At 45.2% G+C, this 25367-nt stretch overlaps 1 protein-coding gene across 5 annotated transcripts in view; it reads right to left on the bottom strand.

The window, feature by feature from the left end:
* ETV6 (ETS variant transcription factor 6) overlaps positions 1-25367 on the bottom strand; it is a 241133-nt gene that overhangs the window by 12341 nt on the left and 203425 nt on the right. For all 5 annotated transcript variants that reach the window (XM_082348855.1, XM_082348853.1, XM_082348852.1 and 2 more), the window contains 2 exons: positions 25117-25251; positions 8718-9263 (listed from right to left, as the gene is read on the bottom strand). In XM_082348855.1, coding sequence (XP_082204981.1) covers positions 8718-9263; positions 25117-25251 — 681 coding nt within the window. The remainder of the gene's footprint in view (positions 1-8717; positions 9264-25116; positions 25252-25367) is intronic.

Raw genomic sequence — 25367 nt, 5'->3', positions numbered from 1 at the left:
CTCATAAAATGGTGAAGTGCGAACCATTTTCCGTTGGTTCGCACTTAAAAAATGGTTTCCATTTAAAACCATTTTACCGTTTCTCAAAGTAAGGGCTTAACCAGTGCTGGGTACCTACCATGCTGGTTCTTCAGAGGCATCGAACTGAGACCTTTATGTCGTAAATCATTTACTGAAAAAAATCTAGAATGTGATCTGTGTTTGTTTGGTTGGTAAATGAAGGGCAGGGCTTACCAAAGAACAGACTTTACCTATGAGTTGCCGGAACACTTGTATCTTGCAAACTTTTCCTTTTCATCAATGTGAAAATAACCCCAAACAAGGGGCCAATTGATCATTTTTAAATGACATTTAATCCAGCGAAGCCAACTTTAGCTGAGTAATAAAAATATATTGACATTCAAGACATATTGAATTACTCAGTCACTAACAGAGGTAGCAACAGGAATTTTGTGGCATAAAGTAGTTGTTTCAAGCTCAGAGTATAAGTGGCTTTTTTATAACACTATTGATTCTTTTGTTTCTTTAGTTGAAAATTATGCCAGATGATAAAAAAAAAAAAAAAGCTGCCTGACCACGCAACTTTTTTTTTTCTTCTTTTTTTTTACAATCGAAGTTCAAGCCATCTGAGTTATTTTTGTTTTTTAAGATTTTAGTTAAATAAAAGGCGGATCCTTTTTAGTTCCTAGGTCCTCTGGAGGCTGTTGCCATGACCCACCAGCAGATTTTCAGCTTTGTCAAAATCCATCCGTGTCTGCACAGATACAATGTTTCCTGAGCATTGATAAAAATGCTTAATACTATATAATAAAATGCACCAAAAGTTCATCCCATTACAAAACACTTGAACATGCGTGTGAAAAATATCTTATATCACAAGGTCTTCACTGATTTTAGATGCATGTCTCTTAAACTAAAGGGCCTTCTCTGTCAAGGCATGTGGGAATTTTAAACAAATGTTCATGATTTGGATTGTCTCTTCCATGAGAGGAAGCTCATGAAAGGGTTTAGCTCGAGTGAAGTGCTATTTTCCAATTGCAGAAAGAGAGCTCTCTCTCTTTCCTGCTGGGTGAGGTACCCTGGGCATCCACAGTTAAAAGGCATTGTTAAAAAAAAAAAAATATCCCTTCCTGTGGTTAGGGAGAAATATTTTCCCTCCCACGCCAGTCTCTTACCAGAGACTCATTGTACAAGCTTATTGAGCAGAGACTGTAAAAAGATGGGCAATTCACACATAACCAACATGGTTTCTAAAGGAAAAAAACAAAACCTAGAAAACCATGCTAGACAAAACTGATGTTTAAAAGAGCTGAGTGGGCAAGTCGAGTTTATTGACAAGTTATTTGAATTTCCCGAAATTCAAATTTCGGGAAAGCCATCTAAGAAAGTCATTTTATGTTGTTTTAACTGCCCAAATGGAATTTTAAATGAAGGTCTGTAAACTGGAGTTCTGTGGATATAATCACCAACAAGGAGAGGCCTAGCGTTCCTGTTTCATTGCTTTAAATTTATTATGAAAAACTAATACATTTATTTCAGGTTCAGCAACACAATGGGTCAGTAACACCCAAAATAAAAAGTTGCTTCTCTGCTTTATAGCAATGGTTCTAAACTAGGGGCAATCTTGCCTCCTAGGTGGTATTCTACAGTGTTTGTGACAATTTTGCTTGTCACAGCTGGGGTGCAGGATGCTATTAGCATCCAGTGAGTAGAGGCCAGGGACGCTGCTAAAAATCTTATAATGCACAAAAGAACTCCTTCCCGGCAACGAAGAATTATTTGGCCCAAATATCAAGAGCGCCCAGCTTGAGAAACCCTGCTTATGGAAGCACGGGTTTTACAACGCGCAGGGGGGCTATCTATCTGCAGTTTTTTTTTGTTTTTTTGTTTTGTTTTCCTCCTCAATTCTAGATCAGCCATTACCTAGAAGCAGAAGGCTGATCAATCCAGTGCAGCCAACCCTGTGTTGATACGCAGAGGTGTGTTTACAATGGGTGCTTGCTTGTGCTTTGCTGTGGCTTAGGGAAACAGAAGACATATGTACACAGCAGCAAGCTGGGAGAGGGAGAGGCTGAGGCAGAGCCTACAGGTCTACGCCTCCTGGCTTCATCGGGGCAGAGGGAGCGCAGCTGCAAACAAACACCGCTGAACCTTCTCACCTTTGGTTGCAGGAGGTGTGGGGTGAGGCTGGGAAACGCAGAGATCAAGCCCCCCGCTAAAACCCAGTAAGACGTACCCCTCCTCCCTCAGGCGTGGAGGCTGCCTGGGAATTTGCAGCCAGGGACTGCTGGGACATAGGGACGCTGTTACAGAAATGCACGCCCTTAAACACACTGGAATTTCCAGTCTCCTCAATCCCCTTCTATTATTTTCTACCCAGTTACCGTGCTGGGACTGTTTTATCTTTTAAAAAAGCTGCCCTGAAACTTTCCTTCTCTTCTTGATTTCTCAGTGGCTCACAATGAAAAATAAAGTGCAGTGACTCAGCCAGAGTGTGAGAAGTCTGGCACCTTGGGATGTTCCCGTCGGGGTGAAGGACTCTGTCCTCTCCAAGGGTCTCCTCCATCTCCTCCAAATACAGGCAGCGGGCAAAGCCTCACAGGAGGTGAGAGGGAGTGAAGAAGTTCATCTCCAAGGAAATAAGGAAACTAGGGTTCCCTGAAGGGGTGCACTTTTCAGGCCAACATCACTTAGAACAAATGCCCAGACGCAGGCCTTCTGGGTTAAGGCCCTGCACCCGCTCCGGTGGGCAGTGGTGCTGGCCGTATCCTCTCTGCAGCCCTGGAGCAGAGCACAGAGAAAGGGCGCAGAGGAGGGACACGAACTAACCCTTAGACATTAACCTGCTCGTGCTAATGTTTGCCTGTTGTCTCTTTAGTGCCCAGAAATGAGTATTAGTATTATCATTATTATGGATAAGGAAACCAGGCTTCAGGGACCTTAAATACCTCTGCTTGGGAGACAAGGGCTAGATTCTAATCTTGTTGACTCCAGAGCCCATGCTTTCCCACAGGCCCACAGTGCTACCCCAGGAACCCTCCCACCGGCTGTGGATGAAGGCCCTGGGCCGGGAGCCATAGAGGGTTCTCTGCCTGAGATAGCACGGGAGGACACAGCTCTGCCAGCTCGTACTAAAACCCCGAGCCCCATGGGCTTATGCAGACATCCCACGATCCTGTCCTTTTTCCCAAACACAATATTTACACGCGTGTGTGTGTGCAGAGGCGCACACACGCATGCACACCACCACACCTTACTGCAAAGGCCTGGGGATGACACTGCCCTCCATCACTTTCACACAGTCCATTTAGGCTTCTCTTTTATGATGTCTTCTTCCCTTCAGGGCTGTTCCCAAGGCTCATTTATACAAGAAAATAAAAGTCCACGTGCCTCATTGGAAACAATGTCACCACCAGATACCACTGGGGAAGAAGCAGAGATGGAAACAAGAGGGCAGGGTGCAGTGTGACTTCCCCCGGCCTGGGAGCCCTGAGGATGAGCCCCTAGCTGCTGGCCCTGGAGTCTCAGGCTTAGGTGCCTTCATCTGATGTCAGATCAGAGGCTCCCAGGATTGAATTTCTGTGCACACAGAACTCATCCAGTCAATAAAGCCAAATCAGGAGAGTACAGTGCACTAGCCAGGTGACAGATAAGTGATACAGGAGACTCAGTGTCTCCTTGATGAGAATCCTTTTGTTTCTATTAAAAATGTAACCCTGAGGGAGAATACACATATTTTTTTTAAGTCTCTTTAAGGATCTGAAAGATTGCCAGGCCAAGTGTCATCAGAGGGTTGCAAGTGAAGGGTACAGGGTCTGGGGGGTGGGGTGTGGGACTCTCTGTCTTATCTGCTTTAAGAGCAACTCACCAATGATAGCCTCACAGACCGTGAAGTAGTTCACGTTTGCAAAGAAAATCAAGAGACTTCGGCAAAAGTTGTGAGATGAGCACAAGAAAAGAAATACTCTCTTTTTGGATGGTGCATGGACTTTGAACAACCAAATCTGTACAGCCCTCTTAAAGTCCCCACTTCTGCGGAGCAGATGAACGGCTGCAAATGGATTGTAAACCAGGTTCCCAATGAACCTTGCTCCCTTTAGCAGAGTTTTGGATTAAGTCCAAGGAAGGGACACGCAGATAGATAGGAAGTCTGGTAACTCAGGTTTTAATGGAATTGAAGAAGTTTAAGAGAAAGCCAAAATGACTTCAGTTTTTTTCTTTTAAAACTGAGCTGTCTATAGTTAAAGCCAAAGCAGGGAGCTTAGTTTGTCTGATGGCATAAAGTAAGAGGGATTATTGCCTTATGCCAGCAAAGACACAACATTTGGCATTTAGAGAGGCTGCACCCTATCACCTAGAAAAATGCCTGGCACATAGAGATACGTGTTAATTTTTGAATGAATAATCTTTACCTAGTTCAAGTATGCAGAGCTACACTTTATTTTCCTCAGCTATATTTTACTTATGTTAATGATGTTATTGTAACTACTCTGGGCTACTCAGCCATCAGCCTGCCATCTAGAACTTAGCTCCTTCCCTACATCACTTGCCACTGTTCCCTCCACATGTCTTAGGCATGCCTCATTCTCTGAGGTGCGAGTCATTCCTTGAGAGCAGGGATGGCGTTTTCTACACCTGTGATTCCAAAGCATCCTGAACATACAAGCAGACAGTTGCGTAGAACAGGGAGCAGCGGACTTTTTCTGTGAAAGGCCAATCAATCAGTAAATATTTTAGTCCAATCTCTGCTGCAACTCCTCCACCCTGCCAAAGCAGCCACAGACAATACTGAGTAAGTGGGTGTGGCCGTGTGCCAGTGAAATTTGATTTACAAAAACAGGCGGTGGCTGATTTGGCCCACAGGCCTGCATTTCCAGTCCCCGGTCCCAAGGAAACAAGTGTGCTGGAAAGAACAGTGGTTGAAGCTGGAGGCCGAACACCAGACGTGTCTTCATCTGTGAAAGATGGGTCTGTAAAAGACCCTTCTAGCTCTGAAATCACCAAGTTCTAAGAATGATTTTCAATATATACTGAAAACACAGCATCACCTGGGCTACCCTTCTTCAATTTACGGCGCTCACTGCCAGTACCACTCGTTGGCTATGAAACAGGTTGGCGAGACACAGGCCAGTAAAAAACGTTTGTGGGCTGAGAAAATGTTAGGAGGTGACAGATGCTCCCCCATCCCCCCTGCCACCAAGCAATCCTTTCCTGAGGACAATAAATAGAAAACAGCACAGAAAGAAGCAACTTGCTCAGTGTTGCACATACCACTGGCTGTTCAATAAAAAAACAGAACCCAGGAATCTTCTCTCACTCTGTCGTATGTTAAACTCTCTCCCACAAATGCCAGCCATTCCAACTTGTTAAACTCAGTAACGGTCCTTCTTATTCTTTGAAAAACAAGCAACACCTTTCAAAATAAGCTATATGTTTCTATTTCAATTGATCTAATTTGTGGTTTGTATTTAAACTGTCAACTACCTCCTGGATTTCTTTTATTGAATATTTTAGTTTTTCCACCAGGTAAATACCTAAGTGAACTATCAGCTTTGCATGGGATCTCTTAATTGTATGATGCCTCCCAATTTCATAGATATTAAAGTGTGAAGAAAAGAAAGAATTGCTAAAATATGGTGGATTTTTTTTAATGAACCTGGATTCTTGAGTTTACCTTTCTATCTGAAATAGAACAAATATACTAGGCCTTACGTTGTTTTGGGGTTTTCTCCATCTGGAATGACCTCTTTTTCTTTAACCTCCACTTGTCCATATTCTAAGCATTCATCTAAGCCCAGCTAAAAGCCAGCCCCTCCAGGAAGCCTTCCTGACACCTCTACTGCAGCCTCCTACAGCACTTAACCGGAGCCCCTGGAAGACACCACAAGCTGCACTTCCAGCCCACTGTCGTCAGCTCTTTCACGACAAAGACTGTGTCTTACATCTCCTGGAACACTCCACCCCCATGAATGCAGAACAGTGCTGCAAACACAGGTGTCCAAAGGCACACACCCAGGAGTACCGGAGCAAATGATACGTGATTTACTTTTTGATCCACATGCCTAAGTAGTGTTCTTATCCACATCCTCCAACGATGGTGTTTGTCAGTGTGACACACAGCAGCACCTTCAGTGCCCTCTGGGCCCATTTGAAAAGCTACGTTTTCCCATCTAAAAGCTGCTTTATAGAGATCTGAAGGACTTTTATGGCTGTCCAGTAATGACAGAACTTTACATTGTACATATATGAGTCACCCAATGAATTCGACTTCCAGTAAATGAAGAATCAATTCCACGAGGATCTGAGTAGTCCAAAAAGACTCCAAAGGGCTGGAGTGGAGAGACAGGGACGCCCCAGATGAGAAACAAAGAAGCCTGGAACTGTCATGAGCACTGCTCAGAGGGTCACAGGATCAAGACCACATGTTAGATCACAGACTTCCCTCTCGTTTCACCCTTGAGAAAAACAGTGCCTTTGGGTTACATTAGCTAATCCTGGATCTGGTTAAACTAGTGAATACAGACATATGGAGATTATGGAACTTTTGAATATACCAATAGAGGAGCACAATTTTTAAGAGAGCCGTATTAAAAAATTTCCAGACCTCCTAAACAAGGGAAAAACAGCTCTAAGCCTGAACAATTTAACTTGATACGTGGGGCTTATCTTGGATTCCTAAGAAGTCTGTGGCAAAGACAGCGTCACGGAGGAGGTGGACGAGACAGGTCATGATGAGGAACGCAGGGGTAGCAAGGGCAGCCCAGGGGACAGTGGCCAACGGCGCGGCAAGGGCTGTCCTGCAGCCTCACCCGTCAGCCCCTGTGTGACCCCTGCTGCTCTGCCGTTCAGTTTCCTCTGTGGTTTCCCCTGTAAACGGCGCTTCCACATAAAATGAACAGAGCAATGATAGCCTACCTCGAAGAGCTATCCTGAGGATTATAAACAAGTAGAAAGTGTATCCACAAAATGTCCAGAACTGTTGCACAGACCATGCGAGAAACAAGACAAGCAGGGCGTATACAGACAAGAAGGAAAGCCTACAAAGGCCAAGACAGGTCATTTATATCATTCACAGGAATATACTGACCCCTTCCTCTTTCTCCAATTACCTGGGGAAATTCACACGCTTTGCCAAATAAGCTCTTTGCTACCTTATCCCCGTCCTTTCTTTTCATAGTTTCTCTTTTTTCCATTATTAAAAAATCTTTCTGTAAAAGTAGACGGAACAATAATGTAAACCCCGGTGCACCCAACACCCAGCCATACAGCCATCAGCTTGTGACTAACCCTATTTTACGTACACCTCACCCGTTCCTCGCTCCCAACCCTGTGGGATGCTTTTGGATCACATTCCAAGCATACATCATTTCATTTTTCATAGCGTTTTTGAAACACGTCATAGTTCTTGGCCATTTGATTGTCTTGATTCAACATTCCTTATGTAAATTATTTATACTGATAAAATTGAGGTGACATTGGAGGTGCCCTTGGGACCAGAGAAGAATTTGGAAACAAATGACTTAAATAAAAAAGGGACGAGTCAAGGCAGAAGTAAAGCAGCCTTAGGACCCGTGTTGTCATGGTGTCGCGAGCACTGCTCCATCCCGAGCTTCAGCTGGACCTCACTCCTGCGGCATCAGCCCAAGGAGGAAGGGGCACGTCTCACCTTTCCCTGAACGGTTCTGACCTCTCTCCTGTCTCCGTGTCTCCCTCCCATTACTGGACCCATAATCACCTTCAGCATCGAGCTACCGCCCTTCCTCAGTTCCTCCAGGCAAAATACCCCTTCTCTCTGCGCTGCTTCCATGGCACTGAATTATCCTCGCATACAGTAAGTACTCAATAAATGCTTGTGCATTGACTGGACGGGGCAGAAGGCTTATTTCCTTCTGCCTTGGAGCTTAGTGGTTTTCACATCTGTCTCTCCTAGTAAAATTTAAATCCCTTGAGGAAATAGTAAGTGTTATATCAGCTCCGTGTCCCCTACTTCCCAGTGCATTTATCTGTGCACAGCCCGTGCTCCAAAAGTGTCTCGTGAACGGAGAGAAGCTCTAGGAAAACAGTTAACTTTGCCAAGAGGTTAGAGGATTATAAGCTCCTGGAGAATGACTTCACGTAAATTATGGGCGAGCTAGCAAATATACAATGTGGTGATTTTTTTCACTGGTTTCCACTGGTTTCTCGTCTTAGGGGAGTACATTTGGGCTTGTCAGCATAGAAGGGAAAGAATTCGGGAGTGGTTTCCTCTGTCCAAATGACACAGCAGCACCTCCAACACCCTAATCCTGCTTTTCTCTCCTACCCCCTCCCAAGGTGAAGGCTACGTGGAGTTGCTGCCCAGAGGATGGAAATTACAAGCCTGAATCTGAGACAAAGGTTCTTCGTGCTGTGCCTGCTCGTTAATTAGCCGCTGGAAACGTCAGGACAGGGCCATTAACGCGCTCATAAACCTCTGATTTCAAATGTTTTTTCGCTCAGCCGCGATTCTGATGTGACTCTCCTTGTAAGCTGGACAGAGGACATTTGTTCCTTAACACTTCCGGGGCTCCTACCTCCTCCAGCCCCGTGGCTCATTAACTAGCCCCTTAAGGATTTCGCGTCCCACAGGCAGACGCCTCCACTTGGCCTCCCAGAGCCTCGGAGGGCGCCTAATCGGGACAGTGTGAGGCTCCGAGCAAGCCCGAGGCTGGAGTGCCACCAGGGCGGCGCCCACGTACCTGCTATCCTCCCGATGGGCATGGCGTGCTCCTCGGGCGGGGAGACGGAGACCATGATGTGGTTCATGTACGCCAGGTCTTCCCGATGGGAGAGGTTGATGGGTTTCCCTTCCCGGTGCAGCCCGTCCTCGGAGAGCCGGGACTGCTTGAAATCCACGGAGTGCCGGGGGTTCAGAATCAGAGGGTGCATGATGGGACTGGGCATCAGCTGGATCACCCGTGTGCTCTCCTGCCGGGGGCTGGCGGGCTTCTGGTGGGGCTCGGAGGATGGCGGGCAGTGATTATTCTCCATGGGAGACACTGACAGGGGGTAGGACTCCTGGTGGTTGTTCTCCTGGTGGAGCCTCGGTCCCTGGGCCCTCTCGGCCGGGGAGAGGCGGCGGATCATGTTGTCCAGGGGGGACCGGAGGGGCCGCTGCTCGGGGTCGGGAGAAGGCCGGTGGTTTGTCGTGATGGGTGACCTGGAACGGTGCAACAGTTCAATGGTGGGAGGGTTGTGGTGTACATTCTCCACCGATGGCCTCGGGGTCCTCTGGACACAGTTATCTGTGGAGCAGAGGGAAGGACAATCAGAGACCCTGATGCATGGTCAGGGGAGGGACCTCACTGCGGTCCTAAAGGTGGCAACCGTGGAGCACATGAGCGTGCCGGAGCGCCCTTCTTCCCGGGATGCAGGGTCTTTTTCTCCGCTTTAAAAAAACTAAAGTGCATGTACTCGAAATTATATTTCTGCCAATGGACAAGCAAAAAATGTCTACAAACATTCCATTAATCACCTACTAGTGGCTTATAAACACAAGGAAGCCACACGTTCATTCTTTATCTTTTTGTTACTTGACTCTTCGACATGGCTTTTGGGGTCCTTAAGGGTTTTTCTCTAAATGCTTTCACTGACTTTTCATAACCCAACTTTCATATTCTCTACCTCCAGGAGTTGTTGGTACTAATGATAATGATGATGATAATAATAAAGCAATTACTATATATCCTACGTACTGGATTATATTGTTTAAAATTTATAACACGCCTAAGCAGAAGATACTAACTACTATTACTCCTATTTAACAGGAGAGAACATGGAGGCATAAAGAAGTTAAGCAACTTACCCAAGGCCACCCAGCCAGTTAGATTCCAGTAAGATTCTAGAACCTTATGTACCCATTAGAATATCTACTTCTCTATGTAGAAACTAGGGGGGAAAGTCACATCAAAACCTGCTCTAAGCATGCACAGTGGGCCTAATTTACATAATAACAATCTTGTACTTGAGAGAACATTGAGGATCATTTTGTTTCTGAGTGCACAGTCAGACAGAGTTAAGTAAGAAGGAGGAGGGATGGACCCCTGACAATACCTCCACCCCATCCCACCTGAACTTTCAAGCTGGAGACATCTGAGGAAGGACGACATCAGAAGTGTACACAGCTCAGGGACTTCCCTGGTGGCACAGTGGTTAAGAATCTGCCTGCCAATGCAGGGGACATGGGTTCGATCCCTGATTGGGGAAGCTCCCACATGCCGCGGAGCAACTAAGCCTGTGCACCACAACTACTGAGCCTGCGCTCTACAGCCCGCAAGCCACAACTACTGAGCCCGTGTGCCACAACTACTGAAGCCTGCACACCTAGAGCCCGTGCTCCGCAACAAGAGAAGCCACAGCAATGAGAAGCACGTGCACCGCAATGAGAAGCACGCGCACCGCAATGAAGAGTAGCCCCTGCTCTCTGCAACTAGAGAAAGCCTGTGCAAGCCAAAAATAAATAAAATAAATAAATTTATATATATAAAAAAAAGTGTACACAGCTCAGCAGCAGAAGTAGCTCCATGGGCTGGGTTGAGGGAGGGACCAGCACGTACGTGGCCTTAGGAGTCCTGCTAAGGGTTGGAAGAACAAAAATGTGCCTACAAAAATGGAGTTTGCATCTTAATGAGGTTTCTCTGGCCACATCTGTCCCCAGAGCTGTCTCACCAAAAGGATGTGCATACTTGCAGGTCCCTGTTCTGGTCAAAGACTTGTCCATGGTTCTAAGTAAAGCAAGTCAAAGATATCTCCTTTATCCATTACGACAATATCTATATGAAGAACATATAAAGGGGATCTGGGAATCTGATAGGGTTAGTACACAGAGACAAAGGTGGTGGTTTCTTAAAGTTTTATACAGGGTTAACAGGAAAATGGGGACTCCACTAGATCTGACAAATCATATGAGACAGTGAACAAAAGAAATACTGTTCATGATAATTAAAAGATCATCTGCCTGAAGGCAAAGGGCTTATTTTGTAACCACTATATAACATGCTGCCACGAATTTAAAAGTGCTTAAACATTGGAACACCTATCAATAGGAGACTGGTTTAACAAATGATGGTATATCTCTAAATGATGGAGGACTATGCAGCTATAAAATGGAATGAGGAATAACTAAATATTTTGCTAAGGACTGGTCTCTAGGCTCTATGGCTAGATGAGCAAAGCAAGGTGAAGTATTTACGGTATGCTACCATTTTTCTCAAAGGAGAAGGGGATTCCAGTTTCAGTAATGGTAGAGTGGCTTGTATCAGACTAACTTTCCTACATATAGCAATGATAGAATCTGGATAAAATATATTTATAGAAGTTATTGAGGGTACAGGAAACTGAAGGGGATTTTACTCTTGCAAGACAGGAACTGCCCAGAGTAAGATCCAAATTTATACAGCTGTCACTCTGAGGGCCCTTCCCAGTCCATGGAGTGTGAGGCAGCTAGAAAAAGAACAGAAAGTTGCTTGAGACGCCAGGGAGTAGAGTACGAAGCTGCCAGAAGGGCAAAAAAATTGAGAAAACAAATTCCATAAAGGAGGGACCCTCAGAGGGAGTAGCCACTAACTGGCACATAAAATTCCCTCAAATCCTTAACATGTGCCCCTGAACCGCAATGTGCAGGGGGCGCTCCAAGGAGCTCAGTGAAAGGTAACAGCTGTACAGTTCAAAGATACGAGCAGAAATCTCAGCTGCTGGCCATGGTATTGGAGACAAGAGTTCAGAGTTGGGGCTCTATCAAGGAAGGCTCTGAAAACACCTCAGGCTGCTTATTACCCCAGAATGGCCACACCTTAGGAGTAAGGACTATGCTCTAGGACAAAGGGATTTGCCTGAGGGCTAAAGGCAAAACTGAAATAAATCTTCCCTAACCAAATATAAGACCAAGCCTCCCAAATTCAGAGTGACTGGCTAGTTATTGAACTGCTTGCTAGCAGAAAAATCAACACTCTTCAGAGGAATATAACATAATCCAGAGTCTCTACAATATGTTATATGTAATATTCAGTGTCCGATAAAGATTTTCTAGACATGTGAAGGAACAGAAAAATGTGACCCATATTCGAGAGGGATGGCAGTCAATAGAAGTAGACTCTTGAGATAATCTAGATGTTGGTGATAATAATAATTATAATAATAATAATTATTATATAATTATAATAATATATAATAATTAATCTAGATAATCTAGATTTAGATAATCTAAATGAGCAAAAAAGAACTTTAAAGTAGCTATTATAAATAAGTTCAAGCACTTAAAGAAAATGATGGTCATAATGAGTGATAACAGATGGAGACTATCAGAAAAGAAATGGAAATGATCAAAAAGGGTTTTGAACTGAAAAATACAGTACTTGAAATATTGGACTGGAGAGACTTAATAGCAGATGGGAGATAATAGAAGAAAGGGTTAGTAAATTTGAAAACAGATCAATAAAAATTAAAAACCAAGAAATAGATCTTCAGTGACCTGTGGAACAATATTAAATGGTCTAAAAGAAATGTAATTGGAGTTTGAGAAGGTGAAAACTTTTTTTTTTTTTTTAATGGCGGAGGGCTGGTATCCACCCCCCCACTCTCAACACACATTTTTAAAAACTGAATTATTTTAAAGCAAATTAGAGATTGTGATACCCTATCCTAAGTACTTGTGTGGTCATCTAAGAAAATAAGATGATTTTCCTGCACAGTCACTATAACACTGTAAAAGAGGAGAAAACAGAAAGAATGGGGCCAAAACAAAAAAAAAAAAATCGAAGAAATAATGGCCAAATTGTCCTCAAATTTGTTAACAACAACAGCAACAACAACATACAAACTTAAAGATCCAAGAAGCTCGGCAAATTCCAAGCAGGATAAATACAATGAAAGCTACATTCAGGCACAGAGTCGAACTGCTGAAAACCAAGAATAAACAGAAAATTTTGAAAGCAACCAAAAGGGAAAGAAAAGTTACACCACATACAGGGGGAAAGTTATACTAATTATGGCTAACTTCTTTTTTAAACACCTAGAGAGTGTGCAAGCATGTACACAAAAAAGATATGAATGAAGACCTGTACATTGAAAGAGACTTAAGAGACACATCAGCCATTTGTGAAGTAGAGACAGACCCTTGCTTGGATTATGATTCGAACAAACTGCAAACACATTTATGAGGGCTTCCCTGGTGGCGCAGTGGTTAAGAATCTGCCTGCCAATGCAGGGGACACGGGTTCGAGCCCTGGTCCGGGAAGATCCCACATGCCGCGGAGCAACTAAGCCTGTGCACCACAACTACTGAGCCTGCACTCTAGAGCCCATGAGCCACAACTACTGAAGCCCGCACGCCTAGAGCCCATGCTCCGCAACAAGAGAAGCCACCGCAATGAGAAGCCCGCACACCGCAACAAAGAGTAGCCCCCGCTTGCCACAACTAGAGAAAGTCCACGTGCAGCAACAAAGACCCAACACAGCCATAAATAAATAAATAAATAAATAAATAAATAAATAAATAAAAACAAATTAAAAAAAAATTTATGAGATAGCTGGAAAAATGTAAACAGTAATAAAATATCTGATAATATTGAGGAACTATTAGTTTTCAGGTGATGTGATGGCTCTGTGATTATGATTTTATAATCGGAATTAAAGTGCTTAATCAACCTTGCAAAGATACAGGTTGGGATGACAAGTCAACGTTCTCACTTTAACCTCAATGCAAATAATGCTTACAGGATACTGATTAGGCCCATGGGGTTAACTTTAATGGCCGAAATTATTAGTATGATAGAAATGATCTACAATCTTCTGGGGATGAGGCAAGTTTTCTTTTCATAGCTAATACAGATCTCAATTCTGCCATCCACAAAAATGAATTTATCTTTTGTCCATGGTTCACTTTTTATGTCACAGAACATGATCATTGTAAGCGATATTTAAGACAGTTGCATTCTGAAGTTTCACTTATTTTCTTCTAAATGCCATTTACAGAATGCCTCCCTTTCCTTAAAAGCTTATTAAGGATTAAAAATACTTCAGGATGATGAAGACCATGTACTGAGAAATCCTATTTCCTGAATCCATTTCCCGTCTTACAAACTTTAAAACAGACACAGGCGTTGGCCAGTAGCCTGGTTACCTGCAGGTTTTCTTTGATGTCCTGGGCGTCAAGGCTCAGTGGATGGGTGTGCACTCAGGGCAAGCCTTAGGAAGTCTGGGAGAACTATGAGAGGAAGAACTTCTGTGCCAAGGGTAAAAGAGGAACTGATGTAATGTCCTGGAGAGATTTCACTCTCTGTTCCTGCCCAGATTTGGGGAACAATGAAGGAGGGAGACAGTGCTCTGGATAATCCAACTCAGATTTTACTTTTGACTCCGGATCTGGGCAGGAACAGGACTTGGATGGGCTTGATTTATTTATTTCTCTGCAGACACCACTGAAGGAGGAAGTACTTGATGAAGCTGATAACGTTAATGGTGGAGAACTGGAACTGAGGGTATTTAATTCCAGGCTCCTGGTGGTCTGGGCACACCACTGTCAAGGCTGAAAGGTCTGCAACGCGCCCTTCCAAGCTTTGTTTCAGTTTGCGAAGCATGTGCCCACGTATGGAGTGGGCTCTGACGCTGATACCCTGCTGCCTGCTGCCTCTGTTATTATAAGTTGGCAGCAGGGTATGGAAACTTATGAGACCAGAGCCGGCAGGCAGAGAAGCTCCGGACACAGGAAATGCACTAAGCGGACAGTGGGTGCATTAAATTCCCCAGATGTAGGAGTCTTCTGTCTAAAACAAGAAGATGTTTTTTTGGTCTGGCCTTGATGTCTGGGTTTGTTCTTGGTGAACTGCCCAGCTGGAAAACTGGGAAATTATCCACATTGCCCTTGGTCTGAAGGTCTTGCTATGGGAGGGAAACGCACAAGGAAGAGAGAGGAAAAGCCACATGTAATTGGTCAGTGTGGGCTTAGAAGGAGGGGAGACGGGGAAGGTACCCAGGAGTGGTAGGGACCTCATTCTGGTTGAAAGTACTTTCTGATCCCAAACCTTTGTCTTTGTAGATCTACTTTAGACACAAATCATCCCTTCTTCTCACTACCAAACAGCCCCCAATAAATTAGGACTTTAAATGTGATGATCACAAAAAAAGGTCTGATTTCTTTTCTCATCCTCTTTCCTTTTACTTATTAGGAAAGTTTCTCTATTTAGAATTCATTAGAATTCAACCCAATTTAATCATATTATATAATGAATAACTAGTAGACCTAAAAAACAAAGCAAAACTGTGCCTTTGGTTAAAGTCTTGGTTTTTGACTAGGAAATTTCCAGGGTAGAGCAAAGGCTAAGATCAAGTTTACGTCTCACACACCAGGATCACACTTCCCCATCATGCTTCCCCTAAGGCCATGGATGACAATAAGAGACGGAGATGCAATTCAACAGGCCCAGCAGATAACTCTCACTCATCATCCTCAGTACACTGTGATCCACATTTTTCCCCATGAAAACACCATTTCCCAGCACAATTTTGTAAAAGATTAGTAGGAACCATGAATGATATAAAGACCTATACAAAAATTACAGGCTCTAGATCTTGAGATGGAATTCAAAATAGATTTCATATACATACTCAGGTTCTGTCACTCCCTGTTATGAGTTGACTTGTGTGCCCCCCACCCCAAAATTCATGTGTTGAAGTCCCAACCCCCAGTACCTCAGAATATGATCTTATTTGGGAAAAGGGTCATTGCAGATGTAATTAGGTAAGGTAAGGTCATACTGGAGTAGCATGGGCCTCTATTCCAATATGACTGGTGCCCTTGTGAACAGGGGAATTTGGACACACAGACATGCACACGCTGCACAACTGGAGAGGAGTGTTTTGTCACACAGTCATTGCAATATGAATTGAAGCAAAGAACTTTCAGCGATGCCAACCACGTGTGAAGTAGTGTCTCAGATGCAGGATATGCAGAGTAAGGAAACGCGGTCCTTGCTCTCAAGGGTACCATAGTCTAATGGAGAAGGCAGACATATCAAAAAACAACAAAAGGCTATAGGTGCTGAATTAAGAGTCAAGGCACGCAGGGGTAGGCCACGCAAGATCTACAAGCCGAGGATCTCCAAAGATTGCCAGCAAACCACCAGAAGCTGGGAGAGAAACCTAGCACAGATTTTCCCTCACAGCCTCAGAAGGAATCCATCCTGCCCAGACCTTGATCTTGGACTTCCAGCCTCCAGAACTGTTGAGACAATACATTTCTGTTGTTTACACCACCCAGTGTGCGGCAGCCCTAGAAAACTATCCCTACTACCGCCTTTCCAAGAGGTTCAGCCAAGACTTTCAGTCAAGACTTTCCACTGACCCTTTGCCTGCCCATTTCAGTGTTGCCATCTCACTCAACTCCCTTGTCACATTCAGTTGTCACTGAATTCCCTTGCAGGGCCTGAGAAGAAAACTGCCCTAGCTTGGAGTGTAGGACTCAAAGACGTCTGGGGTCATACACAATAAATCCTAAGGAAGCAGGCTTCCCTGGTGGCGCAGTGGTTGAGAATCTGCCTGCCAATGCAAGGGACACGGGTTCGAGCCCTGGTCTGGGAAGATCCCACATGCCGCGGAGCAACTAAGCCCGTGAGCCACAACTACTGAGCCTGCGCGTCTGGAGCCTGTGCTCTGCAACGGGAGAGGCCGCGACAGTGAGACGCCCGCGCACCGCGATGAAGAGTGGCCCCCGCTCGCCACAACTGGAGAAAGCCCTCGCACAGAAACGAAGACCCAACACAGCCAAAAGTAAATAAATAGATAAATAAATTAATTAATTAAAAAAAAAAATCCTAAGGAAGCATCTAGAATTTTATAAGCATTTGGGTGAGAGGGACTGAAAGAAACACAACAGGTGACTTTCGGGACTCTGAGGCTTCATCTTCATCACTGTGGGCGGGACAGCCTCCAAGAGGCCGCCTCTGCCGGTGGTTTAGCGCAGACGGTGTGGGCGGGTCTACACCAGCCGTAGACATGAGGCTTTGTGCTCCCAGCCGGACGCTGGCTCTGCTCTTCCCAGGTGGTGTAGAGGGGTCTCCCTCAGTCTCAGGAAAGGCCCACAAAAGAAGTGAACGGAGAAATCAAGGGATGAAGTTGCAGATGAGCCAATTTGCCCTTTGGAGGTAAACGCTGTGAATCATTTATAGGGAGGGGGCCAGGGCGGCACAAAGGTCAGGCAGAGGAAGGCAGGAGAGGGGAAAGAGTGGAGGGCTTCCTTCTCTGGAGTTGAACCCACCACCCCCAGGCCTCTTATCTCAAAGGAATCAGGTGGCATTTCCTGAGGGCTAAGAGGAAATCTCTTGAAGACTTCCTGGTTACCTTGGGAGAATTATTCATGTCTACTAGGGACCTCTTGCCCCTAAAACTTTTAGCTCAATGGAGCAAGCTAGCCCCTGGACTAAGGGCAGCCCCCATACCCCCGGAGGAAGCCAGAGGAGGCCAGGAAGGTGCACGGGTCCCCCCCAGAAGGAGGCTGATGACCCAGATGAAAAGTGGCTCCGTGCACCACCCCGGGCCTCCGTGCGCTCCCATCACAACCAAATGCTCCACCGGGGACCAGGTCAGAGGGTGAAAGGTCATGCTGCCCTAGACCACGACATATAGGAGGCAAAGCAGGAAGAGGAGGCCCTGGAGAGGAGAGGAGGGTAAAGAAGAGGGGAACGAGGCCGAGTGCGGGGGAAAGTGTCAGCTGGTGCTCGGGGGCTCTGACACTGGGGACAACAGGAAGTTCTGGTGGGACCTCGTTACCTCCTGCCAGATTCAAGAGTCACAGGGATGAAAGGGGCACAAGAAAGGTTAATCTTAGAGTTCTTAAGGGTGAGAGGAGACGGCCAGATTAATAGAAAGGTTCCAAAGGGTTGTGGAGGACCTATCATGTGCCAGGTACTGCAGGTAACACAAAGTGTAGGCACTGCTTATTTTTCAAACAGGCTGTATCCTGAATTCAGGTTTGCCCTTTAAATGTATTTTCCCACAGAAATCATGCAACAGATGGTGCCCCGTTAACCCATGAAGAAGTCCTAGGATAATGGCATGGGTGGACAACAGGCCTTTCCTATGTCCGGATGCAGAAACCTGGTGTTTGCACAAAGCACATGCCATTGCAGTAACAGGACTGCTTAAGAAAATTGGAATTGGAATAGCACAGGGAACTATATTCAATATTTTGTAATAACCTATATGGGAAAAGAATCTGAAAAGAATGTGTGTATTGATATATAACTGAATCACTTTGCTGTACACCTGAAGCTAACACAATATTGTATATCAACTATACTTCAATAAAAAAATAATTAAAAAACAGAAAATTGGAATTGGAGGTAAGAAAAAAAAAAACATTGCACAACAATGTGAATATACCTAACACTGCAGAATCGTACACCTACAAATGGTTAAGATGATAAATGTTATGTGTATTTTATCACAATTCAGCTTTTTTTAAGTTTAAAGAAAAGAAGAAAAAACCTGAACCAAATAGTGCTAAGAAACAGCAAATAGTGATAATGAATAGCATTTATCGAGCGCTTGCTATGTGACAGATGCTGCTCTGAGGGCATTTCCCATATGAACTTGACCCTTTCTTACATCAATCATATTCAATAGGTACTGCTCTTCTCCTTCTTTTACAGATGAAAACAGAGACACAAGGAAGCTAAGGAACTTGCCTCAGGTCACACAGCTGGTGAACCGGGAGCTGGGATTTGAACCCAGGTGGTCTGGATCCACACACACGCACCATCACGCGCTCTCTGGCTCTACCACGTGCTACACGGTTAACATGTATAACAAAGATGTCAAACCCGGGCCAGTGGCCTCTTTGACACTTCAGTCACGAACACGATTCCAGCAAGACTAGAAAATTGGGGTGGTTTTTACAACAGCGGGTAATAGGATGTGGCCCGAGCAGCTGGAAGCCTCATCTACCCTGGTGCCTGCTCGGCAGCTGTCCTGGGGGGCCGGCTCTCAAGGAGCCGCCGCATGAGGGGCTGGTCCAGGGGTACAAGAGCCAGGGCTTCTGTTCTCAGAGGCCACTGCCTGACTCAGAACCCACATTTCTCCCAGGCCGGGAGATTTCTGTCCTGCTAATAAGTCCATTCATCCTGGGGCAGTCAACGATCCAAACAGGTGAATTCAGTCCAATTTAGTATGAGTTTTTAATATCATTAACTGAAGACATACACTGGGGTCTCAAAAGTTACCTCTGACATTTTTTGGTTTTCATTTGACAGTTTCAAGTACAGATGGTCCCCGACTTATGAAGGTTCGACTTAGCGATTTTTCGACTTTACAGTGGTGGCAAAGTGATACGCGTTAGGTAGAAACGGTACTTCAGATTTTGAATTTCGATCTCTTTCTGGAGCTAGTGATATGCAGGACGGTACTCCTCGTGACGCTGGGCAGCGGCAGTGAGTACAGCTCCCAGTCTGCCACGCGATCACGAGGGTGAACAACGGATACCATCCTGTACCCAGACAACCATTCTGTCTTTCACTTGCCGTACAGTGTTCAATAAATTACATGAGATAGTCAACACTTAATTACAAAATCGGCTTTGCGTTAGATGATTTTGCCCAACTGCAGGCTAATGTTAAGTGTTCTGAGCATGTTTAAGGTAGGTAGGCTAAGCTGTGCTGTTTGGTAGGTTAGGGGTATTAAATGCATTTTCAACTTAGGATATTTTCAACTTAAGATGGGTTTATCTGGCTGTATCCCCATCCTAAGTCTGGGAAGATCTGTACTATGAAGCAGAAACATTACAAGCAGGAGTGCGGGGACCTGCCAGTATATCGTACCCTAGTACAATATACAGTATATTGGACCTGTCTCGGCATCCTAATCTCCATGGTTCTTCTACTCATCGTTTAATCATTTGCCCTATTTTCAGGGCGCTTGCAAACACACAAAATTAATAAAAAACGTTATTTCGGTCAGCTCATTCATGCTGCAGTGGAATGAACACCGGCATTGGAACCACGTGGACCTGGGGTTAGGTCTTAGCTTTGCCACTACATAGTTATGTGATTTGGAGGCAGGGTACTTTACTGCTCTTAGCCTCAATTTCCTCATCTACAAAGTGGAAATAATATTACCTTCTTTATGGGGTGGTTGTGAAGATTAAATGATTTAAACATGTAAAAGCTTAGAACAGGGCCTGGCACACGACGAGGACCCCATAAAGGACCCCTTCGCTCTTATTTTGTTATTATGAGGTAGATTCATGTACCTCACCTCGTTGAATTATCTCATTAAAATTGTATAAGATTTCCTTCCTCCAAAGCAGTCTCTGGCACTTGGATTTGGTGGGCAGGGGGAGGGAGAAGGGGAAATATTTCCCCCAGTAAAGCAATCATATAAATAAAATTTCTGTGGGCCATCCCAGAATACAGGCCACCCTCCATGAAGAAATGATTTCCCTCTACTATCTGGGCCATGACCACGGGCTACTTGTAAGGAGAACTGAGAACGACAGCATTTCGACACCTGAAATTTCTCGTCCTCACTTGCAATTTCCATATCCACCTGGTGACAGAGAGCTGCCCCAGAGCAGAACTTTCACCTTAGAACTGTGGCTACTGCTACAGAAACAATCACAGCACAGCATGTGGGAATAGTTTCAAATTCAAGTGATTAAAAATCACCTCCCAATTCCCTGGCGGTCCAGTGGTTAGGACTCGGCACTTTCACTGCTGGGGCCCGGGTTCGATCCCTGGTCAGGGAACTATGATCCTGCAAGCCACGTGGCATGGCCAAAAAAAAAAAAAAAAAAAAAAAAATCACCTCCCAGTCTCTTAGATGGGGGCATAAGAGAGGGTGGACTGAAGGGTCGAAATTATAGGCGGGTCCCCCGAAGAGATCATGGGATGAGGACATTTGAGAAACACAGATCCTGTTCCTCCTCCCTGGAGACTTGTGCATGTCCAGTCCGACAGGGGTGACTCTGCAAAGCTGACCCCATTCGGAGACCAGCCTAGACTAGAAGCATATTTTAATTGCTCAATGAACTTTTAGGGAATCACTCATTCAAGCAGTTCTAACACCAAAGGACCGGTGGCAATCGAATATATACTTTGGCACCAAGCTTTTCTTCTTAAATATTCCATGGGGGCCAAAAGTCATTGACTTCGGAACCCAAAGTATCAAAAGAAGTTGATATCACAACTGTGTGTGACAAAATAAATTTATTTTATAACCATCTGCTGGTCTGAAATTTCTAAAGATGTTTTGCCTCCTGGTTTTGGTGAAAGAAGTAGTCTCCTTCCTACATAGCTATCTACGTTATACCTAACTAATTCATAACATGCAGATAAGATGGGTAATCAATAATCAAAGAAAAGGAATCTATTTAAAATGAGATTTTTCACTGTGAAACAAGTGAATGATGCTACTCTTGGTTTGACTACTAAGAGGGGTAATGTTATCAGCAGTTCTTGATAAGGTGAGATCAACGAGAAGAGATGTTCAACTTTTCTGAGCATCACCAGACAGGACACTGCTGTACTTTTGTGGATTTTAGTTGCCTACGACCCTGAAAGCAGAGGATGTGTCTTATTCATCTTCATATCACCCAGGGAGACTCAGTCCTTAGGATTTAAGAGCTCCAAGATCTGATACCATTTGGTGGTATTTCCTGTCTTATAACTGGGGTTACTAAGGCCCAGAGAAATGAGAAACTGAGCCCTTATGACTGTTCTGGCAGAAGAGAGGATTAGAAGCTGGTTTCCTGATGTCCAGATCCCACTCTTTAAGACATTTAATCTAAGATGACCATGTGTCCCCGTTTGTCAGGGATGGTCCTGGTTGATGCCTATTGTCCTAGCTCACTTACTAGAGTCCCATTTCGCTAGCATAAGTGTCTGGGTATGGATGAAAAGTTATAAGGTTATTGTAATTATATAATATTGCCTTCCCCTCCCATAACTAAGTAAGGGAAGAGTAGAAATACTGGTTCTCCTAGACCTAGGTGGTAATCTGAGTACTGTTTCACCCAAGGCATGACACACTTTTAGAGATAATGAATGTTTACAAAATAAAGGGTTTGAATTAGTATGATCACCCTTCTCTCCCATCAGAGCCTGGAAGGGAGCCTCTGAGCTAACAATGACCTCCAAGCTGCTGGCACTGCCACGTGGCTGCCAGTACGGAAGGTGAGGTTTCAATGTAATGCACTCATAGGGGATATTTGCAGGCAACTGTTGCTGGATTACACAAGATATGTTTGTCCTGTGATATAAATTCCCATTGTGAAATTATGAATGTCTGAATTGGTCAAGTCGGTGGCAGTGATGAGGTGAAGTCACGGGGCGCTGAATGAAGCTTTGTGTTTGTACGTCACTCTGCACGCCTCCCTGTGCCAGCCTGTTGAGGGGCTGAGTGGGCCCTCTCTGGAATGGCCCATTCTCCTTCCATTCTGAGCTCTGGGCCGAGTCAAGAGTGATATACTCTTACATTGTACTGTATCCCCAGTTAGGTAGCATAAATCACTGGGGGTGTAATACTGGACGTTTATGATTTCACTTAACAAACTTTTTTTTTCCCCCCAGGATCAGAGCTCTCTGTATATTAACAAATGCCCATATTAATGTGTTACCATTCACGATATAACCGTATTGATCCTAGAGATAATTCATGTTAAGCTGTAAATATATTCTTTTTGATGGAGGAGAAGGGAAAGGTGGTTGGAGGTGGGGACCTCATACTGACCCATCCACCTCTCTAGTTGGTCCCTTAGTCACCAAAGGCAGCCATCTATCTGGAGGTCTGGGGGCCAGCAGCCTCTTCGTATCACCTCCGTGCCCGGCACAGCTCTTCTCACGTGATCCCACCTGACAAAGACCCACGCTCCCTTCTGTGTGCCCACCTGCTCACGCGAGAGCAGGCAGAGGAGCAAGGGCGCGTAGCAGGATGGTGCTTTCTGGCTGACAGCTTGAAGGGACCGTCTCTGAGAACGTGCTACTTTTAAGAGCAGGTCTGAAGCAGAGCTACCTGATCCACAGGGTGATGCAGCCCTTGACCTTGGCCTCATTCGCTCCATCCTTTTACCTACTGAGCTCACCATGGCCAACAACACTGCACTTGAGAGCGCAGCTCTTTAGGGGGTTTGTGGTGGCGCGTGCATATTTTCTCGGTGGGAGGGGTCTCTGAGAGCGGCCTGCGTTTTCTGCTGAGTCACTCCGGCCCATGAGGACAACAACAGACACACCTACTTAGGAGTCAGATCAGGCCAAGGGGCGAGAAGGAAGGAGTTGTCATGAGATGAGACCATCAGCCTCCCATCACAGCTGAGGATAAACGGGGAGACAGAAATTCCAAATGGGATTTTTTTTCTTTTTTAAATAATGAGAAAAAGAGAGAGGGTGAAAAACAAAACAAAACAAAACAGTCCATCACACACCTTTTGTATGTGAAGAGGCAGGCTAGGCAATCTAATTCCTGCCCTAATCCTAAAGCTTCAGTAAACCCACCTCCTCTTCTCTGGAGTAGCTGTTGGCTATTACGCAAATAGGAAACGCACAGGGCAGGAAGGGTTAAAGAACGGAGAAACCGAACTGGGGTGGGGGGCAGCTGCTAAATTCAGCAGAGGTAAAGCTAGAGGAAGACGGGATGAGAGGCACAGGTGGGGAGACTGCAAGAAGCGCTCGCTTACTCTCCATCACGGAGGCAAGGGGACCTGCTGTGAGATGCTGGGCACCGGGAGGAGATGCCCGTCGTCAGGTACCTGAAGCCAGGCCCTGCACTGTGACGTGTTGATTAGGGAAACACATAACGTCTCATTTTAAAATCTGCCGACAACAAAACAAAAATAGTCCTGCTCTGGGGGACGTTCAATCAGTTGAAGGAAATGCCCCTGAAAAAACCCCCAGGAGTGTAGGCCCCTCATAATCTGGTCTGAAGGACAAGTTTAAAAGAATTACGTTGTGCCCCCAGTCTGGGCAGGAGGACGTGGACGAAATGCTCCCCAGAGGCACGGTGCATCGCTGTTCAACAGAACAGGGAGCAAAGTCAGATTCTTATACCCTATTTCTGTACCCAAACACCTGCTGTGGAACTCTGCCCGGGGCCACAATTTGATTCTGGTCTTCTGCTGTGCTTTCTACCACCGCTTTGATTAGGACCACTGTAACTCACCAGCGTGCTTGGCACACCTGAACTAAGCACTCACAGTGAGCACATTGCAGGACACTGCCTCCGGTGCACGAATACTAGACCTCCTTGGTGCCCCGCAGAGTTCACAGGGTTTGGGTCTCTTTTCTTCCTCCAGCTTCGGTTACTCTCTGCTCAAAAATCTTCACTCCCCACTGTTTTCCTCCACAGCCCGGAAATCAAAGTCCTCCACGTCCTGATTCTAATCTTATCTCCTTGGACTAGTTCTGCAACAGCAAAATGTGGATCATTGTTTGTTTGGTTTTTTGTTTGTTTGGTTTTGAATTTTTGGTTGCACCCCATGGCATGTGGGACCTTAGTTCCCCCACCAGGGCTCGAACCCACGCCCCCTGCATTGGAAGGTGGAGTCTTAACCACTGGACCGCCGGGGAAGTCCCTGTTGATCACTGTTGAAGTAGGGGGAGGGGATGGATCACAGGGCTTTAGTTAGTTTATTCTATTTGGGGTCTGTTTGAAATTTTTCATAATCAAAGGTAGGGGGAAAAGAAAGGTAAGCTCTATAACCCAAGTCATGGGTTACTCTCTATTCCAAGGACTCCCTCCATCCTGGGTCCTCCTGGGACGTTCTCCACTTCATTCCTGCTTATCAGACCTTCACAGAACCCTACAGACCCACATCCTTCCTGAAGCTGAGCCTGCTGCCTGTACTGGCTGTAATCTCCCCTTTCACTGTCTCTTTACAGTTATAATTACTCTTTGATACTTACACGTGTATCTATCCCATTTCCTCTCCTAGATTGTGAGTGGCACGATCTTATTCATCTCAGCATTTCCCCCAGGGTCTCAAACAAAATCAGTACCCAACAAATGCTTGTTGAATGAAAAATGAATCACATGAATAAGAACGACTTATCAAAGGAACAGTGGAACCTCTGGGATTTGGCTATGTCTCAGGCAAGGAGAGAGAAGCCTCCTGGGTACCTTCTTCGTGGTTCTGATGCAGGATGACTTCCGGCTGCGTGTGTATCGAGTTTCCGGGGTGGAAGAACGGTGAGAAAAGAATCCGAGGTTTCCTCTGCTTCAGAATATGCTGAAGGAGTTCATAGAGCACATCACCTGGATAGAAAAAGGAAAGAAAAATAGGGAAATGGGAGTGTTTTGTTCAACAACTATTTGCTGAGCTTTGACTTTGCGCCTGGCTCTGTCCTAAGGACACAATGGTGAGGAAGACA

Source organism: Balaenoptera borealis (assembly GCF_965194805.1).
Source record: "Balaenoptera borealis genome assembly, chromosome: 13".
In the NCBI taxonomy this organism is placed as follows: Eukaryota; Metazoa; Chordata; class Mammalia; order Artiodactyla; family Balaenopteridae; genus Balaenoptera; species Balaenoptera borealis.
The sequence above is the reverse complement of the archived record's forward strand: the minus strand, read 5'-3'. Positions and strand labels throughout refer to the sequence as shown.